At 37.6% G+C, this 21,455-nt stretch overlaps 1 protein-coding gene across 3 annotated transcripts in view; it reads left to right on the top strand.

Moving 5' to 3' along the window:
- Window positions 1-21,455, top strand: part of rabgef1 (RAB guanine nucleotide exchange factor (GEF) 1) — a 45,116-nt gene that overhangs the window by 4,928 nt on the left and 18,733 nt on the right. Inside the window, exons 2-6 of one of the 3 annotated variants that reach the window (XM_072589615.1) lie at window positions 5,222-5,404; window positions 6,352-6,509; window positions 8,651-8,770; window positions 15,132-15,301; window positions 19,171-19,258. In XM_072589615.1, the coding sequence (XP_072445716.1) occupies window positions 5,226-5,404; window positions 6,352-6,509; window positions 8,651-8,770; window positions 15,132-15,301; window positions 19,171-19,258 (715 nt within the window). In that variant the 5' untranslated portion in view covers window positions 5,222-5,225. Of the gene's footprint in view, window positions 1-5,221; window positions 5,405-6,351; window positions 6,510-8,650; window positions 8,771-15,128; window positions 15,302-19,170; window positions 19,259-21,455 lie in introns of all 3 variants that reach the window. The other 2 variants (XM_072589617.1, XM_072589616.1) reach the window with 2 other exon arrangements.

Raw genomic sequence — 21,455 nt, 5'->3', positions numbered from 1 at the left:
TGTCACCAGTTAATGAAAATGGCCTCAGTAGAAGTCGTCTTAGAACATTCAACAAGTCAATAACCAAGCTGAAACCAGAGAAAGCAAGACAAAAGCAACGCTGTCCAAAAGATTTCAAAACACAAAACTGCCTCCTGCTCAAAACCCAGACAGAACCTTTTTTTTAACTTTCTCCTTTTTTCTTCAACGTTATCTGTGATTAGCTGGACAGCACCTCTCCTACTTGATTGACCAATTCAACATCCAACCAGCTGTCAGTCCCTCAGAAAAGCAGCGTTGAGGGACCAATTTGTCTACAGTATCCTTGGAACAGTAATTAGCCTGCATCATCTTTCTAGCCTTCTTTGTTCTCTCCTTGTATTATAAGAAAACAAGCTGATATTCAAAGTTCAGTTCTCAATTTCAATTCTCAGTTCCAAACCAAAAATGAGAAAAATAAGTTTAAAAAAGTGATGATCCCAATGGTGAATGTGACATGATGATGCTGGTAATTCCAATGTTGGTACTGTTGCGGTTCTTTTTGAAATTCTTGGCTTAGCAAGTTACCTTAACAGGCTTTTGTGCTGTTTCCTTTTTAATGGTGACTTCAGTGCTTAGCTTTTAACAACCAGTATGAGAGTGTCTTTCTTTACTTGCAGTGCAGAGATATCTAATGGCTGTTTTTGAGCTATGAGCTTCTAAGCACACTGGCACATCTGCTCATATATACACATACAGGTCCAGTTGTTGCAGTTGATTTTTAACCTCTTTTTGTATATTCCTCAAACGGTAAAACACAAACATGCCTGCATTTTAGACCATAATTCTGCTGAGAGGGGTAGTCAGTCTTTCATTGTCTCTGCAGCAGCAAGAAATCAGTGTGTTTTGTTTTGAATTCTATCTCCTGCTCTGAAGGTTTGCTATTTGAAGTTCCTTTGACACCTTCTTCAAGTATAATATTTCATGGTTCCTCTTGGGGCTTTGTGATCCACACAAGGAGTGCCAGAAAACCATTAGTAATATGCCCTCTTCTTTGAAAAAAAACTTTGAATGTTTAGTATGTCTGTTCATAGTGTGGCGTGATAACCATTATCATGAGTACATTTCATCCTCTCTTAACCTGAAAGATGCAGGCAGAGTGAGAATGCAATTTTGCTGGGATTCCCGGTCTCCTAATGTGCATGTAGCTGATATGTGATCACAGGCAGTGAATCATGCAAGTTAATGTATAAGATGTACTGGAGCTGACCATTGGTGTGCTGAAATAACACTTCGCCCATCTGACATTGTTGTGCTTGGGCTTCAACTGTGCTGCTGAAGTTGGACCTTAAAATTATAAGACATAGGAGCAGAAACTGAACCATGGAGTCTGCTCTGCCATTCAATCATGGCTGATAAGTTTCTCAACCCCATTCTCCCCATAACCTTTGATCCCCTTGACAATCATAAACCTAGCTATCTCTGTTGTAAATATACTCAAAGACCTAGCCTTCACAGTCTTCTGTGGCAATGAATTCAATAGATTCACCACCCTCTAGCTGAAGAAGTCTCTCCTCATCTTTGTTTTAAAGGGTTTTCCCTTTACTCTAAAGCTATGCAGTTGGATCCTAGAATCTCCTGCTAATAAAAACATCTTCCCAACGTCCACTATGTCCAGGCCGTTTAGTGTTCTGTAAGTTTCAATTAGATTATCCCTCATCCTTCTCAATTCCATCAAGTATAGATGAGGGCCATTATGTGTTAGGCCTTTCATTCCTGCGGTCATTGTCGTGAATCTCCTCCGGACCCGCTGCAGGACCAGTACATCCTTACTGAGGAATGGGGCCCAAAATTGCTCACAGTATTCAAAATGTAGTCTGACCAGATTCTTAGCCTCAGATATCTATTCCTGCTTTTATGTTCTGGTCCTCTCGAAATAAATCTTCGAGGAGAAAGTGAGGACTGCAGATGCTGGAGATCAGAGCTGACAGTGTGTTGCTGGAAAAGCGCAGCAGGTCAAGCAGCATCCAAGGAACAGGAGAATCGATGTTTCAGAAGGGCTGATGCCCGAAATGTTGATTCTCCTGTTCCTTGGATGCTGTCTGTCCTGCTGCGCTTTTCCAGCAACACATTTTCAGCTCTTGAAATAAATACTAATATTGTATTTGCCTTCCTAACTACTAGCTCAATTTACAAGTTTACCTTAAGAGAATCCTGGACTAGGACTCTGAACTCTCTTTGCACTTCATATATCTGAATTTTCTCCCATTTAGAAAATAGTCTATGCATCTGTTCTTCCTATCAAAGTGCATAACTTCAAACTTGCCCACGTTGTATTTGATCTATCACTTTTTGACCACTCTCCTAACCTGTCTAAATCCTTTTGCAGCCTCCCTGCCTCCTCAATACTACCTGACTCTCCAGCTATCTTTGTATCGTCTGCAAACTTAGCCACAATGCCCTCCGTTCCTTCTTCTACATCGTGAATGTATAAAAAGAAGAGTTGGCCCAAATCTGACTGTTGCAGACCACCACTAGTCACCAGCTGCCGTCCTGAAAAGGACCCTTTTATCTCTGCTTCCTGCCAGGCAGCCAATCTTCCATCCATGGTGGTACCTTGCCTCAAATACCATAAACCCTTATCTTACTCAGCAGACTCCTGAGCCACACCTTGTCAAAGGCCTTCTGGAAATTCAAGTAGATAATATTCATTGGTTTTCCTTGGTCTAACCTGCTCATTCTCAAAGAATTCTCGCAGATTTGTCAGATATGACCTCCCCTTGATGAAAACATGCTGACTTTATTTGACCATGCACTTCCAAGTATTCAGAAATGTCATTCTTCACAATGGACTCCAAAACCCTACCAATGACCGAGGTCAGACTAATTGGCCTGTAATTTCGCATCTTTTGCCTTATTCGCTGTTTAAACAGGGGCACATTTGCGATTTTTCAGTCCTATGGGACCCTCCCTGATTCCAGTGGTTCCTGGAAGAACACCACTAACGGCTCCACTATCTCTTCAGCTATTTCCTTCAGAACTCTGGTGTGTAGTCCGTCTGCTCCGGTGATTTATCCATCTTCAGCCCTTTCAGATTTTCTAGCACCTTCGCCAGCTGATGGCCACCACACTCACCTCTGCCCCCTCATTCTGTTGAATTTTTGTCTTCCATCATGCAGACTGACACAAAGCATTTTCCAGTTCCTCCGCCATTTCTTTGTTCCCCAATACTATTTCCTCAGTGTCATTTTCCAGCAGCCCAATGTCCACTTTTGCTTCTCTTTTGTCTTTTGGATATCTAAAGAATCTTCTATATTACTGGCTAGCTTACCCTCCTATTTAATCTTCTCTCTCCTTATTTCTTTCTTCACTATCCTTTGTTGGTCTTTGTAGGCTTCCCAGTCCTCTAGCTTCCAACTGCCCTTTGCTGCATTATATGCTTTTTCTTTTGCTTTTATGCTGTCTCTGACCTCCCTTGTCAGCCACGGTTGCCTCATCTTCCCTTTTAGTATGCTTCTCTTTCCTCAGGGTGAATTTTTGCTGTGTTACTCCCAGAAACTCTTGCCATTATTGTTCCACTGTCTTTCCTACTAGGCTCCTCTCCTACTCTCAGCTCTGGTCAGCTCTTCCCTCATGCTTTGGTAGTTGCCTAAATTCAGTTGTAATACCATTACATCTGATTCTACTTGCTTCCTCTCAAATTGTAGGTAAATTCTATCATGTTATGTTCAATGTCTCCTAAGGGTTCTTTCACCTTAAGCTCCCTTATGAAGCCTGCCTTATTGCACACCACTATATCAAAATTGCCTGTGCCCTTGTGGGCTCCACCACAAGCTGCTCCAAATAACTATCTCGTAGACATTCCACAAGTTCCCTTTCTGGCAATCTACTACCAACCTGATTTTCCCGGTCCCATATTGAAGTCCCCCATGATCACTGTAACCTTGCCTTTCTTCCATGGCTTTTCTATCTCCTGATGTATCTTGTGCCCTACATCCTAACTGTGCATGACTCCCATTGTGATTTTTTAACTTTTCGGTTCCTTAGCTCTACCTACACAGATTCTACATCATCTGACCCAACATTGTTTCTTGCTGTTAATTTAATTTCATTTCTTACTGGTGAGGCAGCCTCCACTCTGCCCACCTGTCTGTCTTTTCGATAGGATGTATATCCTTGGATATTTAACTCCCAGTGCTGATCCCCTTGCAGCCATGTCTCTGTGATGACCACCACATAGCTGCCAATTTCTATCTATGCTGCAAGCTGATTTACCTTATTTCATATACTGAATGCATTCAGATACAATATCTTCATTCCTGTATTTCCCATCTTTCTTCTCATTGTCATCCCTTTATTCCGTGTGCTTGAAATTTGCATCCTAACCCTTTCTCAACACATTGTCCTATTTTGTGTTTTGGAGACTTTAATAACTGCTCCTGAGTTCTCCTTTCTTTTTAAATTTTTTTATTCATCCTTTTCCATGCAGTTGAATCCCTCCCCACATACATTAACCTGCTGCTTTGTTTCCCATTGGCCATGACACTTCTTAACTTTTGCCTTTCCCTTCACCTTCACTTCCTAGTTTAAAGTCTTGTTGACCACCCTATTTACCCTTTTCACTAGAACATTGGTCCCTGCTTTGTTTGGGTGGAGACTGTTCAGTGGTTCGGATCTGTCCTGTTCCAGTAAAGTTATGGTTGTTTATAAACCTGGACACACATTCTTACTGGTAATGTGCAAATTCCTGTGTCAAAGATATGTTGGGAGTCCTCCACTTTCCTAGCTATTGGTCAAAGGATGTATGGAAGGCCTCTTCTGCGGCAGAGCTCTGATGCAAACATGCCCTCCTTCAAGCTGGTATATACACTATCTGAGCCTCTTATTTGGCTGCAGTCATGTGCCCATATCACCATGTGCAAATCCCACCTTCATGTCATCCTCTAAGTTACCCAAGTATCATTGCCTAAGATGGTGACTACAAACATAAGATCAAGTGATATTTGTGGTGTATTCATTACTCTAACATTTTAATTATTTTAAAGCTGTGCTCTGAATTTGCAAGCCTTTTGTTTTTAATAGAGCTACAAGAAAGAAGCTAATTCACTGACCAGTAATTTTATCTGAATAATCAAATTATTATTTTAGGATTTAGTAAATTATTTAATGACCCTTTATCAGTGTTACATAGCTGTTTTATGCAAACCTGTGTCTATCAGATTTTAGTTTGTCTTTACTGTAACTTTGTTTTGTTTTCCAATAGAAATATGAGCTTGAAATCGGAACGAAGAGGAATTCATGTGGACCAGTCAGAACTGCTGTGTAAGAAAGGGTGTGGTTACTATGGAAATCCTGCTTGGCAAGGTTTTTGTTCCAAGTGTTGGAGAGAAGAATACAGCAAAGCGAGACAACGACAAATTCAGGAAGATTGGGAGCTTGCAGAACGGTAGTGCTTCTGCTTTGATTATTTTGTACTCTACCAGCAATATCCTTGACACATTCCAAGAATGACTTATAGGAAAACCTTTTTTTGGTCAAGCTTGACATCTCTCAACATTGTTAGTTGCTTTTGTTCATCTGTAATGAGTATTTCTTTAAAGAAATAAATCCCTTAAACAATAAACATATTGAGGAAAAAAAAGTCTTTAAATGCCAAATGTGGTATGATAGGGGTGTGCCGGTGATGGATTGGGGTGAACAAAATTTAAAAATCACAACACGAGGTTATAGTCCAACAGGTATATTTGGAATTACTAGCTTTAGGAACGCTACTCTGAAAGCTAGTACTTGCAAATAAACCTGTTGGACTATAACTTGGTGTTGTGTGATTTTTAAATGTGATGTGGTTCTAGGCTACATAGAATAAGTGTCATAGGTCTGGAACCCTTAGTATGCTGAAGTTTACAGCATGGTAACAGAGCACCAACCTAACAGAAAATAAAGTTGAGTGGATATAACGCATTCCACAATGTGTGAAATGTAGTACGAACGTTTTGAGCACCAGGACAAACTCTTTTGCATTATTGATTTAATTTATTAAGCAGTTAAATTTCTGGACTAATGTTCCCATTGAATTTGTGCAGCATTTCTCTGATTTTTGCTTTCTCCTGTACATTTTTGCAATTGGTGTCTCTTTCTGCTTTTGCTTCCTTCTGAAGGAATTCTTGGATATTGTTTTTTCCTTATGTCTGTAATTGAAAGAACCTTTCTATTTAATTGAAGTGGATATTTCTGACTAAGTATGTTATTGGTTAAGCAATAGGTTAAAAAAATTTAAGCATGTAAAATCTATCTAAGCAGGTTAGTTTGTTACATAAGATGATAGACCCTCTGCAGTATGCATTAAATATTTGCTTTTATATTGTATATTAATCTAATATTTTGAATACAAAGTTTACAGCGTGAAGAGGAAGCTGCTTATGCTAGCAGTCAAGGGGCTCCATCACTCACCTTTTCTAAATTTGAAGAGAAAAAAACAAATGAGACAAAAAGAAAAGTTCAAACTGTCAAAAAGTTCTTCAGTCCATCATCCCGGGCTGCACCAAAGAAAGGTAAATAGCTTGGAAATGCTTGAACTGAACATAATTCTTCTTTCTTTTCTGAGAACAAGCATCTTTAACAATTTAACCTTGTGTTTGCCAAATATTTCTGATTGCAAATGTTAGTATAAAGTTCTTGTACTATTTTTAAAACTATAAAAATAATTCATGTGTCAGTGTTTTGCATACTTACGTGTGGAGTCATCACATTGACAAGAATCAGGAAGTGAAGCTATTATGGAAACTCTGAGAATGAAATTGATGAGTGATTTACAGGATAAATGCAGTGTATGTTTATTCCCTAATTTCTTTGATCCCAGTGGAAAACAATAAGCTTTAATCCCAGTGGAAAACAGCGTTTCAATAACCCTTCAAAATTACACCTCTTGTTCTGGATGTTATGATTTAAAAGGTGGGTCTTGTTTTACATAATGTGCCCACAATAAATATTTTAACAAAATGTTAATTTTATTTGAGGTTTATCATTTGATTACCTTCCAGTTCTACAATATAGCTGATTTGAAAAGCATTCTGAAAAATGATATCATATTTCCTATTTCCCATTTGCTGAGTGTGCCCAGTATTTTGCATAGATGTCAGATTTTCAGCATCTACATAATTTTTTACTATCTATGATCAGGAGCAACAAAATTGCTCTATTAAAATGGCTATTGAACTGTATACAGCCATTAAAAACAACTTAAGATGGAAAACTACTTCAGAGAAGGTGATACCACTACTAGTGCAGCTTGCATCTCTGCTCCATGCTAAACTGAGAGCTTAGTTACGGGACAGGACAAAATCTACTTTAATCCGGTGCTTCAGGTTCCTCTTTGTTTTCTGCCCAGTCCCAGTGGCACTTTTATTCTGTTTTCAATTTAATTATATTTTCTTTCTGTAATGCATAATTCCAAAAAGATTTCAGCTTGTTCTTATTCCCCAAGTATTATCTACTCAAGAAGAAAAATGTTGGTGCTTGGGATTTGCACACTTTGCATTAAATATGCACAGTGATGATAGAAGAAGTGCTTCCATTTGCTTTCTCACCATCTTGAGGCCTGTCTTGGTAGGTATTTCATGTTCAGGTATTTGTGGACAATTGACCATGAATAAGATTGTTTCGGGGAAGCTAGATGATGCAGTGATTTCTTTGAAATCTATATTTAAATCCAGTCTCTTGCACTCAAGATTAAAATTTCCTCAGCTGGCTATAAAGAATTTGTGTTAAATTAGTTTGCACAGCTTCCATTCATATCTTAGTTGACGAGTCTGCACTGTTACTCATTTGGCACAAATCTGCAGACTCAGTCACTGGGGTCATAGGATGTCTACCATTCACAGCACAGTTTACTTTGTTTTCAAAAAATCTGAAACCTTTTCTGGTTTTCAAGCGAAAGCTTACATAAATAACTTAATTTTTCAGTAAGTACACGCAATTATCTGCACATCATAAGTTATATTTCATGTTTGGGCTCAGTTTGCATTTCAACATGAGACAATGATATTCACAGTATGAAAATAGGCCCACTTTTACTTTGTTTCAGTATTGCACTTTCTTTCAGTGGATTTCTTATTTTTTTGTCTAAATCCATTTGAAAAAATGTGGTTTATTTAAAAACATAATTTAATCCTGTAGCTGTAAAATTCCTTTGAGTTGTTCCTATTCCCACCTGTGCTACTGTACAGTAAAAAGCATGTTTGTCTGCACAGATTGGCTTCCAACATATTTCCAGCAAAGTAGCGCCATTAGTTTGGGAGTAACTCTGAGGAGTTTTCCTGTCCTTGTAATTAAGGAGGCCATTATTTTTGAATGGTGGTTAGATGTATTTTAATCTCCAAATTGCAATGCTGCTATTTTCCTAAGCTAATGATAGCTCTCCAGTGGGAATTGTGTTTAAGGATAAGAAACGAAAGCATGAGCAAAGAGGAAATTAAGTCTATTACATCATTTCATACTTTTTAGTGTTGTCCTCTCATTTGATACAGGATGAGGGTATCTAACAGCTGTTGGTATTTAATTTTCATTCATTGTCTTGTGCTGTGTGATTATGCTCTGGATAATTATATGTTTTAGTTGTGAATTTTTTTTTACCCATTCATGGTATTCTCCCATTTGTCTCTTGCTTTCTGTTCTTTTCTGCATTTGTATTCAGTGAATCAAGCCAAAGTTCATAAGCATGGATTAGGTGGGAGGGAATGCAATGCGGATAACATTCTTAGGGATTTGAAGGAGATTTTTACTCCACCGTGGGAGCTGGCTTCTCCTACTGAAGGTAATGCAGCACTGCTGCAAAGCTGCCTGTCTATGCTGACTGGTATTGAGAGTTACCTTTGCTTAGGTAACTGGGGTTACTTTTACTGCCCATAGTTGTTGAACACCTAAATTGGTAACTTAATTCAAATCAAACTTTTATTTCATAACTAATTTTTCACTTTTTGTGAGGAGAGCTGAGATGTCATTGATTAGAATTCAAATCAATGAAAAATAACAAATTCAGAAGTGAGATTTAAAATTTTATTTCTTCAACCATGATATGAAAATTAAAATACCTTCCATATTTTAATATTTATACCCGTTCTCAAGTGTTATAAAGTTACCTGGGACCAAGTCTAGTGTTTACTTCATTATAGGATTACTCAAGCTGCAGCCCCAGAAGTTTCTGTTCTTTTTGCAGACAGCTGCATTTGCTGATTTCTTTTTTGTAACCAACCCTGGAAGAACATAATTAGGTGTTCCTCCTCCGTTTGGTGAAATACCTCCCTGCTATTATCAGAAGTTTGTGTTTTGAAATCCCACCACTTGATGGCAGACTATTAGAGCACAAATGTATTATGTTCTGATAGTGTCAGATCTGCTCACTTATTCCTATCTTTGCAAGCTGGTGGAAATAAAAATGCTAGTTTCAATGAAACTATTTCAGGATAGTTAATCTGAAGCATTAAGTATTTTATTGAATTTTTTCATTTTGAATAATTTGAAATTATTCTAGATTTTGTATTCCCTTTTATATATCCATGGGCATATATTTTTACTAAGCAAAACCGAAACCTGTTCAGAGATGTTATTACATACCTCTAGAGCAGGAGGGTCTTGAACATGGAAGCTATATCAAGGTTAGGGATATTACCATTGTGCCACAATCTACTTAGTTATTTTTTATTTAACCTCTTTTTTTTTAATAAACCTGTTCAGTGATGTTACTACACACTTCTAAAGCAGGTGGGATTTGAACCCTGGTCTCTTGGTCCAAGTGTAGGGACACTACCGCTGCTTTGCAACGTATTTGACTATCATTATTCCTTGTCATTTGCTTCAAATGAGACTTATTTTATATATTTGTTGTTTAAATTTGGAACAACTATGGTTACTAAAAATTGAATCCCTGGTGTCTCTGTTTTAAAATGTATATTTTACATAAAATATACATACCTATTTTCTTCCTTAATCCTCAATGTACTGCTTGTAGGATAGATAGATAGATTATTCAAAGGAACTTTTTGTGAATGATACCAAGATGATTAAAATTATTGCATTATAATGTAATGTAATCAAGTATTAAAGTATGTTCTGAATTTAGAAAAATGTAAAATAAATTTTATATTCAGGAAATCTAAGTTCTTGGGTATTAATAGGCAACATATGCTTAAAGATGGGTTATGTTGCTACATCTATTCATAATAGCAAATTAGGTAATTTTATCTGGATGAGGAGTTATCTTATGAGGAAAGGTTAGTCGTGTATCCATTGGAATTTAGAAAAATGAGAGATGATGTTCTTGAAACACCAAAATCCTGAGGAGATTTGACAGAATACTAAAAGGGTATTTTTCTTTTTCTCTGAGAGATTAGAGCTAGGAAACAAATTTAAAAATAAGGGTGCTCTCATTTAAGACAAATGAAAATGTTTTTGTTGTTTTGAGACTGTAGAACTCTCTTCCTCAGGGAGCAGTGAAGACTGGGGTCATTGAATACTTTAAGGCTGAGATAGAGTCTTGATTGTTGGGGCAGTGAAAAGTATCAGGTTCGCCAAGAATGTGGAGGTGAGGCCATGATCAGATCTTATTGAATGGCAGGGCAGGCTCCAGTGGACTACTCCTAATGTGTCATTCCAGATTTATGCATGAACATCTAGTTTACGTTTCCAAAATTAGTTTTGGAAAACTAGTTAATTTTGGAAATGAAGTTTTGAATCTACAAACAAATTAGTGTACCCAACCCTTAGGTTAGTCATGGATACATTTCTACCAGTACTATGATTATTCATACAATACTATTAGACAGTGCTTTTACTCGCTACTCCAATGAAGAACTTTAAATTTAACATATGTGTAAAGTAGAACATGTTGAGAATTATTGAAGTTATGATTTGAGTTGAATAGTTTGTGCTGTCTTAAATTGGATTGATGGAAAGCTAGTTAATTATTCTTTTGAGAGGTTATCACATAACCTTGCTGTCATGTTTATATAACCAAATATCAAAAATAAATTTTGCCAATAATGTTTCAGTAAGATCCTGAGATTCAGTTATAATTTCCTGTAAATGTCTGGTGTGGTTGGCTAGTTATTGGTCTTTCCTTCTGAGATTTGAACCTAGCCCAGACTATTATATCCTTTCTGGCTGTAAAGGTTTCTTGTAAAATGAATTCAGCAGAAAAAAATCCAGACCCTAATGAGCATGGATTGCAATATTAAACCGTCCGTTGGAAAGGTAGAGCGTGCGTGGTGTGGGAGAATGTCAGTGATGCAAGCAGAGTAATAAGGTCCAACTGAATTTGGGTGATAGTACATGTAACTATCCGTGACTCTGAAAAGACCACTCCCTCTGTAACTCCCTTGTCAGGTCCACACCCCCCACCAACCCAACCTCCACTCCCGGCACCTTCCCCTGCAACCGCAAGAAATGCAAAACTTGCGCCCACACCTCCCCCTTACTTCCATCCAAGGCCCCAAGAGATACTTCCATATCTGCCACAAATTCACCTGCACCTCCACACACATCATCTATTGCATCCGCTGCACCCGATGTGGCCTCCTCTATATTGGGGAGACAGGCCGCCTACTTGCGGAACGTTTCAGAGAACACCTCTGGGACACCCGGACCAACCACCCCGTAGCTCAACACTTCAACTCCCCCTCCCACTCCACCAAGGACATGCAGGTCCTTGGACTCCTCCATCGCCAGACCATAGCAACACGACAGTTGGAGGAAGAGCACCTCATCTTCCGCCTAGGAACCCTCCAACCACAAGGGATGAACTCAGATTTCTCCAGCTTCCTCATTTCCCCTCCCCTCACCTTGTCTCAGTCAAATCCCTCGAACTCAGCACCGCCTTCCTAACCTGCAATCATCATCCTGACCTCTCCGCCCCCACCCTACTTTGACCTATCACCCTCACCTTGACCTCCTTCCACCTATTGCATTTCCAACGCCCCTCCCCCAAGTCCCTCCTCCCTACCTTTTATCTTAGCCTGCTGGACACACTTTCCTCATTCCTGAAGAAGGGCTTATGCCCGAAATGTTGATTCTCCTGTTCCTTGGATGCTGCCTGACCTGCTGTGCTTTTCCAGCAACACATTTTCAGCTCTGATAGTACATGTAAGTGATATATATGTAGATTAAGTCTCATTTGTAGTCCAAAAAGCAGCATGTTAACTTAGTGATTGGAATGTTAGCAAATTGTATGATACAAATTCTGATTTATAAACACTGCATTTTTTTGCAAAATTGCTTTCATCTTGGTGTAAATTTCTCACTTGGTTTTCATGTACATGTATGTGAAGAACATGTGTTTCCTTTTCTGTTGTTTTTTTGCTTGTGTTCATTTGCTACTATCTTTCCCTTAATTCACTACTGTATTTTGATGATGAATTGCAAGGTAGGTGCTAATCAATTTATCATGGGCTCAAAATTGTTACAAAACTGCCAAAACAATTAGTCTTTTATATTGCAATCAGTTTTTAAAATCTTATTCAGGATATACATACGCAGTCTGACATGAATTCAAGTTGTATTAGTTAGCAAAGTTGTAGGACAAGTTCAATTTATTTTGCAAACATGAAAGGATTGTATCTTTCTTACGATGAAATGTTTGTCTAAAGTTTTCAATGAGAGAAAAAGGTGCTGGCAAGTCATGTGCATTATCAAATTATCCAGCCAATGTTTTCCCATCAAAATATGACTGATATCTAATTTCATGAAATGTTTACATATGTATAACTACAAACATTGTACTACAACCGCATAGCTGATGTGATGTGGCAAAAAATTGTAAACAAGTTTGTGATCAGCTTTTAATTACAAAGGAAATGCATTAGTTAATATGTAAACACCAAATAACTCTTTTTGCATTTTAAACTTGAAACCAAGGCAGAACTAAATACTAATTTGTACCTAATTATATAACTTTAAAATTAGGAAAATAATGTTTCATTTCATTATTCTTTTTGGTCTATTTTTTCCTTGATAGGAACCATGAATAAACTTTCAAAACTCCTATTAAATTTAAAAACAGATTCACATCTGCTGCAAAAATAAACCTAATTTCTGTAGCTCAGATTATTCTGCATGATGGAAAAATTACATCATTGTGGGTTTAAAATGATGCATCAGTTTTATATCTTTCCCACATTTCATACTGTCATCAATAAAATTACTTCTGTATATTCTATACATATGATCTATCTCAAATTAAGCTTTGAGACTCTGATACAATTTAAAATTTGTGCTTTGGCAAGAAAAAAAATGGTAATTGGGTTTTCTTCCTGGGAGCTAACTCCATGGTTATTTTTTAACCTGAAACTAAATTAATAACAGTTCTGAGCTCTTTGTCTCTTGTTAGTAATAACTTGCTTTTTTATGGTTATTTTTCTGTAGTAATAGAGGCCATTGAGTGGCAACTTATTTAATTGAATAATTGGGTAAATATGTTACATGTTCTGTGTGAAATATTTTCTGAACATGCCAATATGGTGCTTTAAATACTTTACAGCCTTTACGTTATTTGAAATAATGTTATTGGTGTTCCATTATATTTTTCAGCTGTAAAATGAGGGTAAAATTTGCAGTTGGTAATGGTGGTGAATGAGCACATTGTCTTCCTGTGTCTGCTATTTTATGTCGGAAGAAACCCATTTTTTTTAAACCAGTTTATAAATCAATTGAAATATCTAATAGGAATGATATTAATAGATTAGTCTGCTAAACGTACAAGAAATTCAATGTTTTGGCAGATATTGACCTTTTCCAAAAAAAACTGAATCTTTCGTGGTGAAAACTGTTGGCTTCTGCTGTGTGAGTTCTTTACGATATATTTGCTCTTGCTATTGAGATTTCTTTGCCAACACAAGAACAAGAAAGGAGGAGATGTGGCTTCTGAGATATTATTATTTAGTGTCACAACAATAATCGTTGGAAGTAGAAATTGCTTATTCACTCATAATGACCATTGTTTTAGTTTTACTCTTGTTGCATACTTGCCTCTCACAGCATAGATCATAGAGATGTACAGCATGGAAACAGACCCTTCGGTCCAACTTGTCCATGCCAACCAGATATCCCAACCCAATCTAGTCCCACCTGCCAGCACCTAGCCCATATCCCTCCAAACCCTTCCTATTCATATACCCATCCAAATGCCTCTTAAATGTTGCAATTGTACCAGCCTCCACCACATCCTCTGGCAGCTCATTCCATACAGGTACCACCCTCTGCATGAAAAAGTTGCCCCTTAGGTCTCTTATATCTTTCCCCTCTCACCCTAAACCTATGCCCTCTAGTTCTGGACTCCCTGACTCCAGGGAAAAGACTTTGTCTATTTACCCTATCCATGCCCCTCATAATTTTGTAAACCTATATAAGGTCACCCCTCCGACGCTCCAGCGAAAACAGCCCCAGCCTGTTCAGCTTCTCCCTATAGCTCAAATCCTCCAACCCTGGCAACATCCTTGTGAATCTTTTCTGAACCCTTTCACGTTTCACAACACTGTTCGAATATGAAAGAGACCAGAATTGCACGCAATATTTCAACAGTGGCCTAACCAATGCCTTGTACAGCCGCAACATGACTTCCCAACACCTGTACTCAATATTCTGACCAATAAAGGAAAGCATACCAAACACCGCCTTCACTATCCTATCTACCTGCAACTCTACTTTCAAGGAGCTATGAACCTGCACTCCAAGGTCTCTTTGTTCGGCAACACTCCCTAAGACATTACCATTAAGTGTATAAGCCCTGCTAAGATTTGCTTTCCCAAAATGCAGCACCTCGCATTTATCTGAATTAAACTCCATCTGCCACTTCTCAGCCCATTGGCCCATCTGGTCCAGATCCTGTTGTAATCTGAGGTAACCCTCTTTGCTGTCCACTACATCTCCAATTTTAGTGTCATCTGCAAATTTACTAACTGCAATTGGGAAAAATACAGTAAGTATACGGTGCTAAATGTTACAAAGTTTAAATAAAATCCATTGATTAAAACTGTATCACTAAAGCAACATTACAGATATTGTATAAAAATGTAGTATGCTGTAACAAGGTTATATTTTGCCTTCAAAGAAACTAAATATGAAACAAACCAAAGGTATTTGAATACTGGATTTCTCATTTATAATTTTTTTCTTGTCGAAAGTAGCAGACAGTCAGGAAGTTAAAGCCTCAAGTCCATCCATAAATAGGCAAACCAGCCTAGAAACAGAACGAGCATCTAAGGATTTTATTGATTTCCTTAAGAGCTTTCGCAAGCCTGGTCAAGATATACTAAAACAATGCAGAGGATTTATTGAGTCAATGCAACATAAAAAGGTAACATTTGAAAGCACTTCATTTCAGCTACTGTTGTACATTTGTATAAAAAAAACTAATGTCCAACAATCAACATGAAAATTGTATACAATCTAATTCTGAGCTTGCTGAAATATTACAGTAATGATTGACATTAAAATAATCTTCTGGTTTCCATCTGTTTATGGGGTTCATATAATTTGTTACAACCATGAAACACACCAATGGAGTCATCCACCCTGGCATATGTCTTCACGCAATAGCTCAAACTGCTTTTGTCTACTCTGTTTCCATGTCCATTCAACCATTTTACATTTGTCCACTAATATAATTTAGTTTTGAATGCAAACGTACTTTCTACCTCAGCCACTAACTTTGAAGTGAATACAATAACAGTTTGTATAAAGAAGTGTTTCTTGCTTTCAGGTCCAAATCTTATATTTAAATGCATTTCCAAAGCCCAATATTCCCAGTAGAGGAGTCAAGAACAATTTGCTTTTGCCTATCCTGTTCATCTTTTTCATAGTTAAACCTTTTACTTCATTTGTTCTGTTCTGATGAACAGAAGCAGATTTTACTTCTGTTTGAATTTTGTCATATTAGAGCACCTCATAGAGAATTTCTTCACTCTCGAAAGCTTTAGCAATCTTTCTGTACTGTAGAGTCCAGGATGGCAGACAATTTATTTAGGTACATTCAGTATTAACTATAAGGAAGCAGTTTTTGAGAAGATTTGTACCTCAGGTTGATGATAAGTATGTAAGTTAGCTCACTGAGCTGGAAGGTTTGTTTTCAGATGTTTCGTCACCATGACTAAGTAACATCATCAGTGAGTCTCCAGTGAAGTGCTGTTGGTATGTCACGACTCTGTATTTGTAGGTCTTGGTTTCTTAAGGTGGGTGATGTCATTTCTGGTTAATTTTTTTTCAAGGGAACTTAAATGGGATCCAAGTCGATGTGTTTATTGAAGGAGTTCTGGTTAGAATGCCATGCTTCTAAGAATTCTTGTGCATATCCTTTTTTCGTCTGTCCTCGGAAGTGTGTTTTGTCCCAGTCAAAACCTACCAACACACTTAAACAGTGACTAATGAACTGAAAGGATCCATTAGATACTACCAGCAAAACTAACGTAATTTACAAAATATCATGCAAGAGCTATAACAAACACTACACCAGACAAACAAACAGGAAACTTGCCACCAGGTTACATGAACACCAACTAGCCACCAAAAGACATGACCCACTTTTACTATTGTCCATACATACAGACAGAGAAGGACACCATTTTGACTAGGACAACACACACATTCTAAGACCGGTGAAACAAAGACACGCACTAGAATTTTTAGAGGCATGGCATTCTAACCAGAACTCCATCAATAAACACATCTACCTTCCCTTGGAAAACAAAACTGGAAATGACACCACCCACCTTTAGAAACCAAGACCTATAAGTAGAGAGGCAGGACATCTCACCAGCATTTCAATAGAGATTCTCACTGATGATGATACCTGGTCATGGTGACGAAACTCTGAAAACAAACTTTCCAGCTCAGCAAGCTAACTTACTTACTTATTAACTTTCAGTATATATAACATTTGTTTTGAGTAGATACGGATTCCAGTTTGATCTTAGTAAAATTACTGCCCCCAATAAATATAACTAAGATGTATAAAAGTTCAATACTTTGTAATTGTGATTTGTAATGAATATATGTAATTCATTAGATATGAACAGAGATCTAAATGTGAAAAAAGAATGAGGTTGAAAGAAAAGGGAATCACTGTTGTCACTGATGTAATGTGAGGAAATCCAGCAATCAATTTCTGCACAACCAAATCTAACATATATAAGCTTTAGTGAAAGTGTTTAAGGAACACTTATTGGCTATAAGAGAATTCTTGTACTTCTCTTTGTGTAGGCACATCTATTACATCCACCAATGCTGGATTGAATATCTTACCTGAAAGTCAAGGTTGCAGCACTCCCTCACTGCTGCATGATTTGGATTGTGTGTTCAAATCTATGGAATTGGCCTTGCACCCACAATCTTCTGTCTTGGAGGTGGGGTGTAATCACTGAGCGAAGGCTCATGCCTAAAGCTGTTTTTTAAAATTTAGTCACTAAATTCACATAAACTAGTGCAAGAATATTTTAAATCTTGTCAAATAATGAAGGATGGTAACTGCACCAATTAAAATCTGAGCTCACAGTTAAAATATTATAAGCTGTTTTTGCTGATGAATCTCAACAATTAACATAGCATCTTATAGCACAGATGGAGGTAATTTAGTTCATCAAGCCTTTAGTGAGCTTTCTGAAAGCTGTCTTATTCAAACTAAAAAAACCCTATGGTTTGTCTACATCCTTTTTGTCCTAAATCAAATGTCTATTCACTTTTTTTTTGAAGCAGTTATAAATTCTGCTTTGATTTGCTGTCTCAAGTAGGGCATTCTATATCTTAAGTGCAAATGCAATGATTTATTTTTCTCAGCATTTTAATTTTTAGTTTTTGTTAAATATCCTCTTTAGTTATAACATTGCTGACCTGTTCACTTCGTCAAACATCTCTATTAAATCTTCGTTGTCATGAAAAGTGCTATTGTTTATTGAATTGTTTTCTCTATTTGTGAATAAAAGGTCCATCATTCTTGTGTCTCAGTAAAACTCTTGTACACTGCCTCCATGATTTTGAAATTCATGCTATACTAAGGGAATCAAAACTGGACCAGAATTTTTTTTGGTCCAAGATAATGTCTTAGGTGCCATCTCCAATATTAAAATAATAAATAGTGAATTAGTAACACTACAATTTAAAGTTTGCTGAATGTTGTGAAGCTTCCAGGTTTCAATAGTGGAATTCACATTGATTTTCTCACCAGTGAATGAGATAATGCTGAGTGCCCCTGTCCTATCTCAGTACATAGAACATAGAAGAATACAGCGCAGTACAGGCCCTTCGGCCCTCGATGTTGCGCCGATCAATGCCCACCTAACCTACACTAACCCACTATCCTCCATATACCTATCCAATGCCCGCTTAAATACCCATAAAGAGGGAGAGTCCACCACTGCTACTGGTAGGGCATTCCATGAACTTACGACTCGCTGAGTGAAGAACCTACCCCTAACATCAGTCCTATATCTACCCCCCCTTAATTTAAAGCTATGCCCCCTTGTAATAGCTGACTCCATACGTGGAAAAAGGTTCTCACTGTCAACCCTATCTAACTCCCTAATCATCTTGTACACCTCTATCAAGTCACCCCTAAACCTTCTTTTCTCTAATGAAAACAACCCCAAGTGCCTCAGCCTTTCCTCATAGGATCTTCCTACCATACCAGGCAACATCCTGGTAAACTTCCTCTGCACCCGTTCCAGTGCCTCCACATCCTTCCTATAGTATGGCGACCAAAACTGCACACTATATTCCAGATGCGGCCGCACCAGAGTCCTATGCAACTGCAGCATGACCTCAGGACTCCGGAACTCAATTCCTCTACCAATAAAAGCCAGTACGCCATATGCCTTCTTCACTGCACTATTTACCTGGGTGGCAACTTTCAGAGAGTTGCAGAGCTGCAGAAAAATTCATTCATGCCTTTCACATTTCTATCAGACTCTTGCCCCATTATTTCAATAATACTCAATAAATGCCTTACAGAAAATGTGTTTTTCCCACTTTCTCAAATTCTTTCTACATGTTAATGTCCCTTATTGCAACTTTAAATTAATTTTAGGTGTTCATTTTTACTCTTAAGGCACTACAGAATTGCAAGTTATTCCATTTGTTACTGTTAATCTGTGGTTGGTTTTCAGTTATACTAGCAATAAGTTCTTTGCTTGTATTTGAACTAAAGTTGTGAAATTTGAACTTCTTTCTTCTTAGGAATTGAGCATTGAGGAACAATCTGAGTGTGTTCAGGACTTCTATCAAAATATGGTTGACCGACTGCAGACACACTCCACTTTTAAAGGTACCTAGCTCTGAGTAACTTTTTTTTAAAGCAGCCAAGGGCATAAGATTGACTCAAGGACATTTTGATATTCCTGGCTTTTATAATATATACTCTGAAGTTAAAATAACATTTTTCTGAGCGCTCTTCTAAACGTTTTTCCGATACTGTTTTCATTCTCACAGATGAGCTTCTTTCAAGTCGCATTTCCAAGATAACTTAAGGTTTTATTTTTAGAAAAAGGTGGCATCTCAGCTCAGACAATGCATTAAAGATGTGAGGTTAGAGTCTGTCTGTATTCCAAACTTAAGTCAGACAGGTTCTGTTTCCAAAGTAGGAATTCATAAAATGTCACATGGACTGACTTTGTTCAATACATCACATCAGTTGTGTGACACTTTGATCTCTTACTATAAATTCTGTATCCTATGATCCTACCCCACTAGCTACCTGATGAAGGAGAAGTGCTCCAAAAGCTTGTACTTTCAAATACACCTGTTTGACTATAACCTGGTGTGCGATTTTTAACTTCATTCTCACTAATGAGGCGACAGTATTTAAACTTGTGCAAAAGCAAATTTGGAAGAATTCACCAATAAATCCAATCCAAAGATGTGCAGGTCAGGTGAATTGGCTATGCTAAATTGCCCATTGTGTTAGGTGCATTAGTCAGGGGGAATGGGTCTGGGTGGGTTACTCTTTGGAGGGTTGGTGTGGACTTGTTGGGCTGAAGGGCCTGTTTCCATACTGTAAGAAACCTAATCTAATCTTCATTCAATACCATTTCATTGGACTTAAAGACACAGCACACAGGCAAGTACTAATTTCCTAGACACCATGTTGTTAACGTTAGCACAAGAAAGTAATCATAAATTACCAGCAAAAGTTTATTCTCAAAAAAATCGACTGACCCACATTTCTGTGCAAAAGTCATCAATCTACATACTGGTGAGGTAACTGCTGATGTATTTCCATTAAGCATGCACAAAACTGGAAGCTTTTAACATTCAAACAAATGATTAGGAACAGATGTAAGCTATTCCAGTCCTCAAGCTTGTTCACTAAGAGCAGTTGATCCATGTTCCCAACTATTGCTAATAACTCTTTACCCACTTGCTTTCAACAAACTGTTTACGTCTGATTTAAAAATATTTAAAAACACTCTTTCTACCAACTTTTCAGAGAAAGAGTTTCAAAGATTCACAACCCTCTGAGTTTTTTTGCTCTGGCTTATATTGATGACTCCTTATTTTTGCAGTGATCTCTAGTTCTAGATTCTGTCAAAATGAAAACATCCCTTCAACATCCACCCTGTAAAGGTCACTTGGGATTTTATATGTTTCAACTAAATAGCCTCTAGTCTAAACCCCAGTGGATTAAACCTTAGCCTATCCAATTTCTCTTCATTAGACAGCTCATTCATTTGAAATATTAGTTTAGTAAATCTTCTCTAAACTACATTCAATGCATTTCTCTCCTCTTTTTATAAGGAGATGAATACCTTTCGCAATATTCCAAAAGCAAAAACAGAATTTCTGTTAAAATGTAACAGGTCTGGAAGTATCAATGGAGAGAAAACAGACTTAATGTTTTGGGTCCAGTGACTTCTTCAGAATGAACTTGAAATGTTAACTCCATTTTCTTTCCACAGATGCTGCCAGACCTGCTATTTTTGTTTTGGATTTCCAGTATCCACAGTTCTTAGCTGTTTTTTATTGTGCAGTACTCCAGACGTGATTTTAGTGATGCCCTATATAACTGAAGCATAGCCTCCCTACTTTGGTATTCAATTGCTCTCACAATGAACAATAACATTCTATTAGCTTTCCTTATTAGTTGCAGTATTATTTTTTGTGGTTCATTACCAAGGCTGTTCAGATTATTCTGTCTCTTGGAGCTCTGCAGTCTCTCACCCTTTAGAAAATGGGCTTTTCTTCTTGTTCTTCCTGCCAAAACTTTCCAACAATCCATGCAGTTTGGCAGATTCATGCCCACTATCAAGTGATTGTATATAGATTATGTCTACTTCGCAAGTAACTCTTCTACCGAGCTTCTGTCATTAGCAAATTTGGCAAACATACCTTCAGTCCCTTCTTCCAGTTCATTTATATAAATTGATGAGCTGCCAGAGGAAGTGGTGGCGGCTGGTACAATTGCAATATTTAAGTGGCATTTGGATAGGTATATGAATAGGAAGGGTTTGGAGGGATATGGGCCG

This window comes from Chiloscyllium punctatum, chromosome 19, assembly GCF_047496795.1.
Source record: "Chiloscyllium punctatum isolate Juve2018m chromosome 19, sChiPun1.3, whole genome shotgun sequence".
In the NCBI taxonomy this organism is placed as follows: Eukaryota; Metazoa; Chordata; class Chondrichthyes; order Orectolobiformes; family Hemiscylliidae; genus Chiloscyllium; species Chiloscyllium punctatum.
The sequence above is the reverse complement of the archived record's forward strand: the minus strand, read 5'-3'. Positions and strand labels throughout refer to the sequence as shown.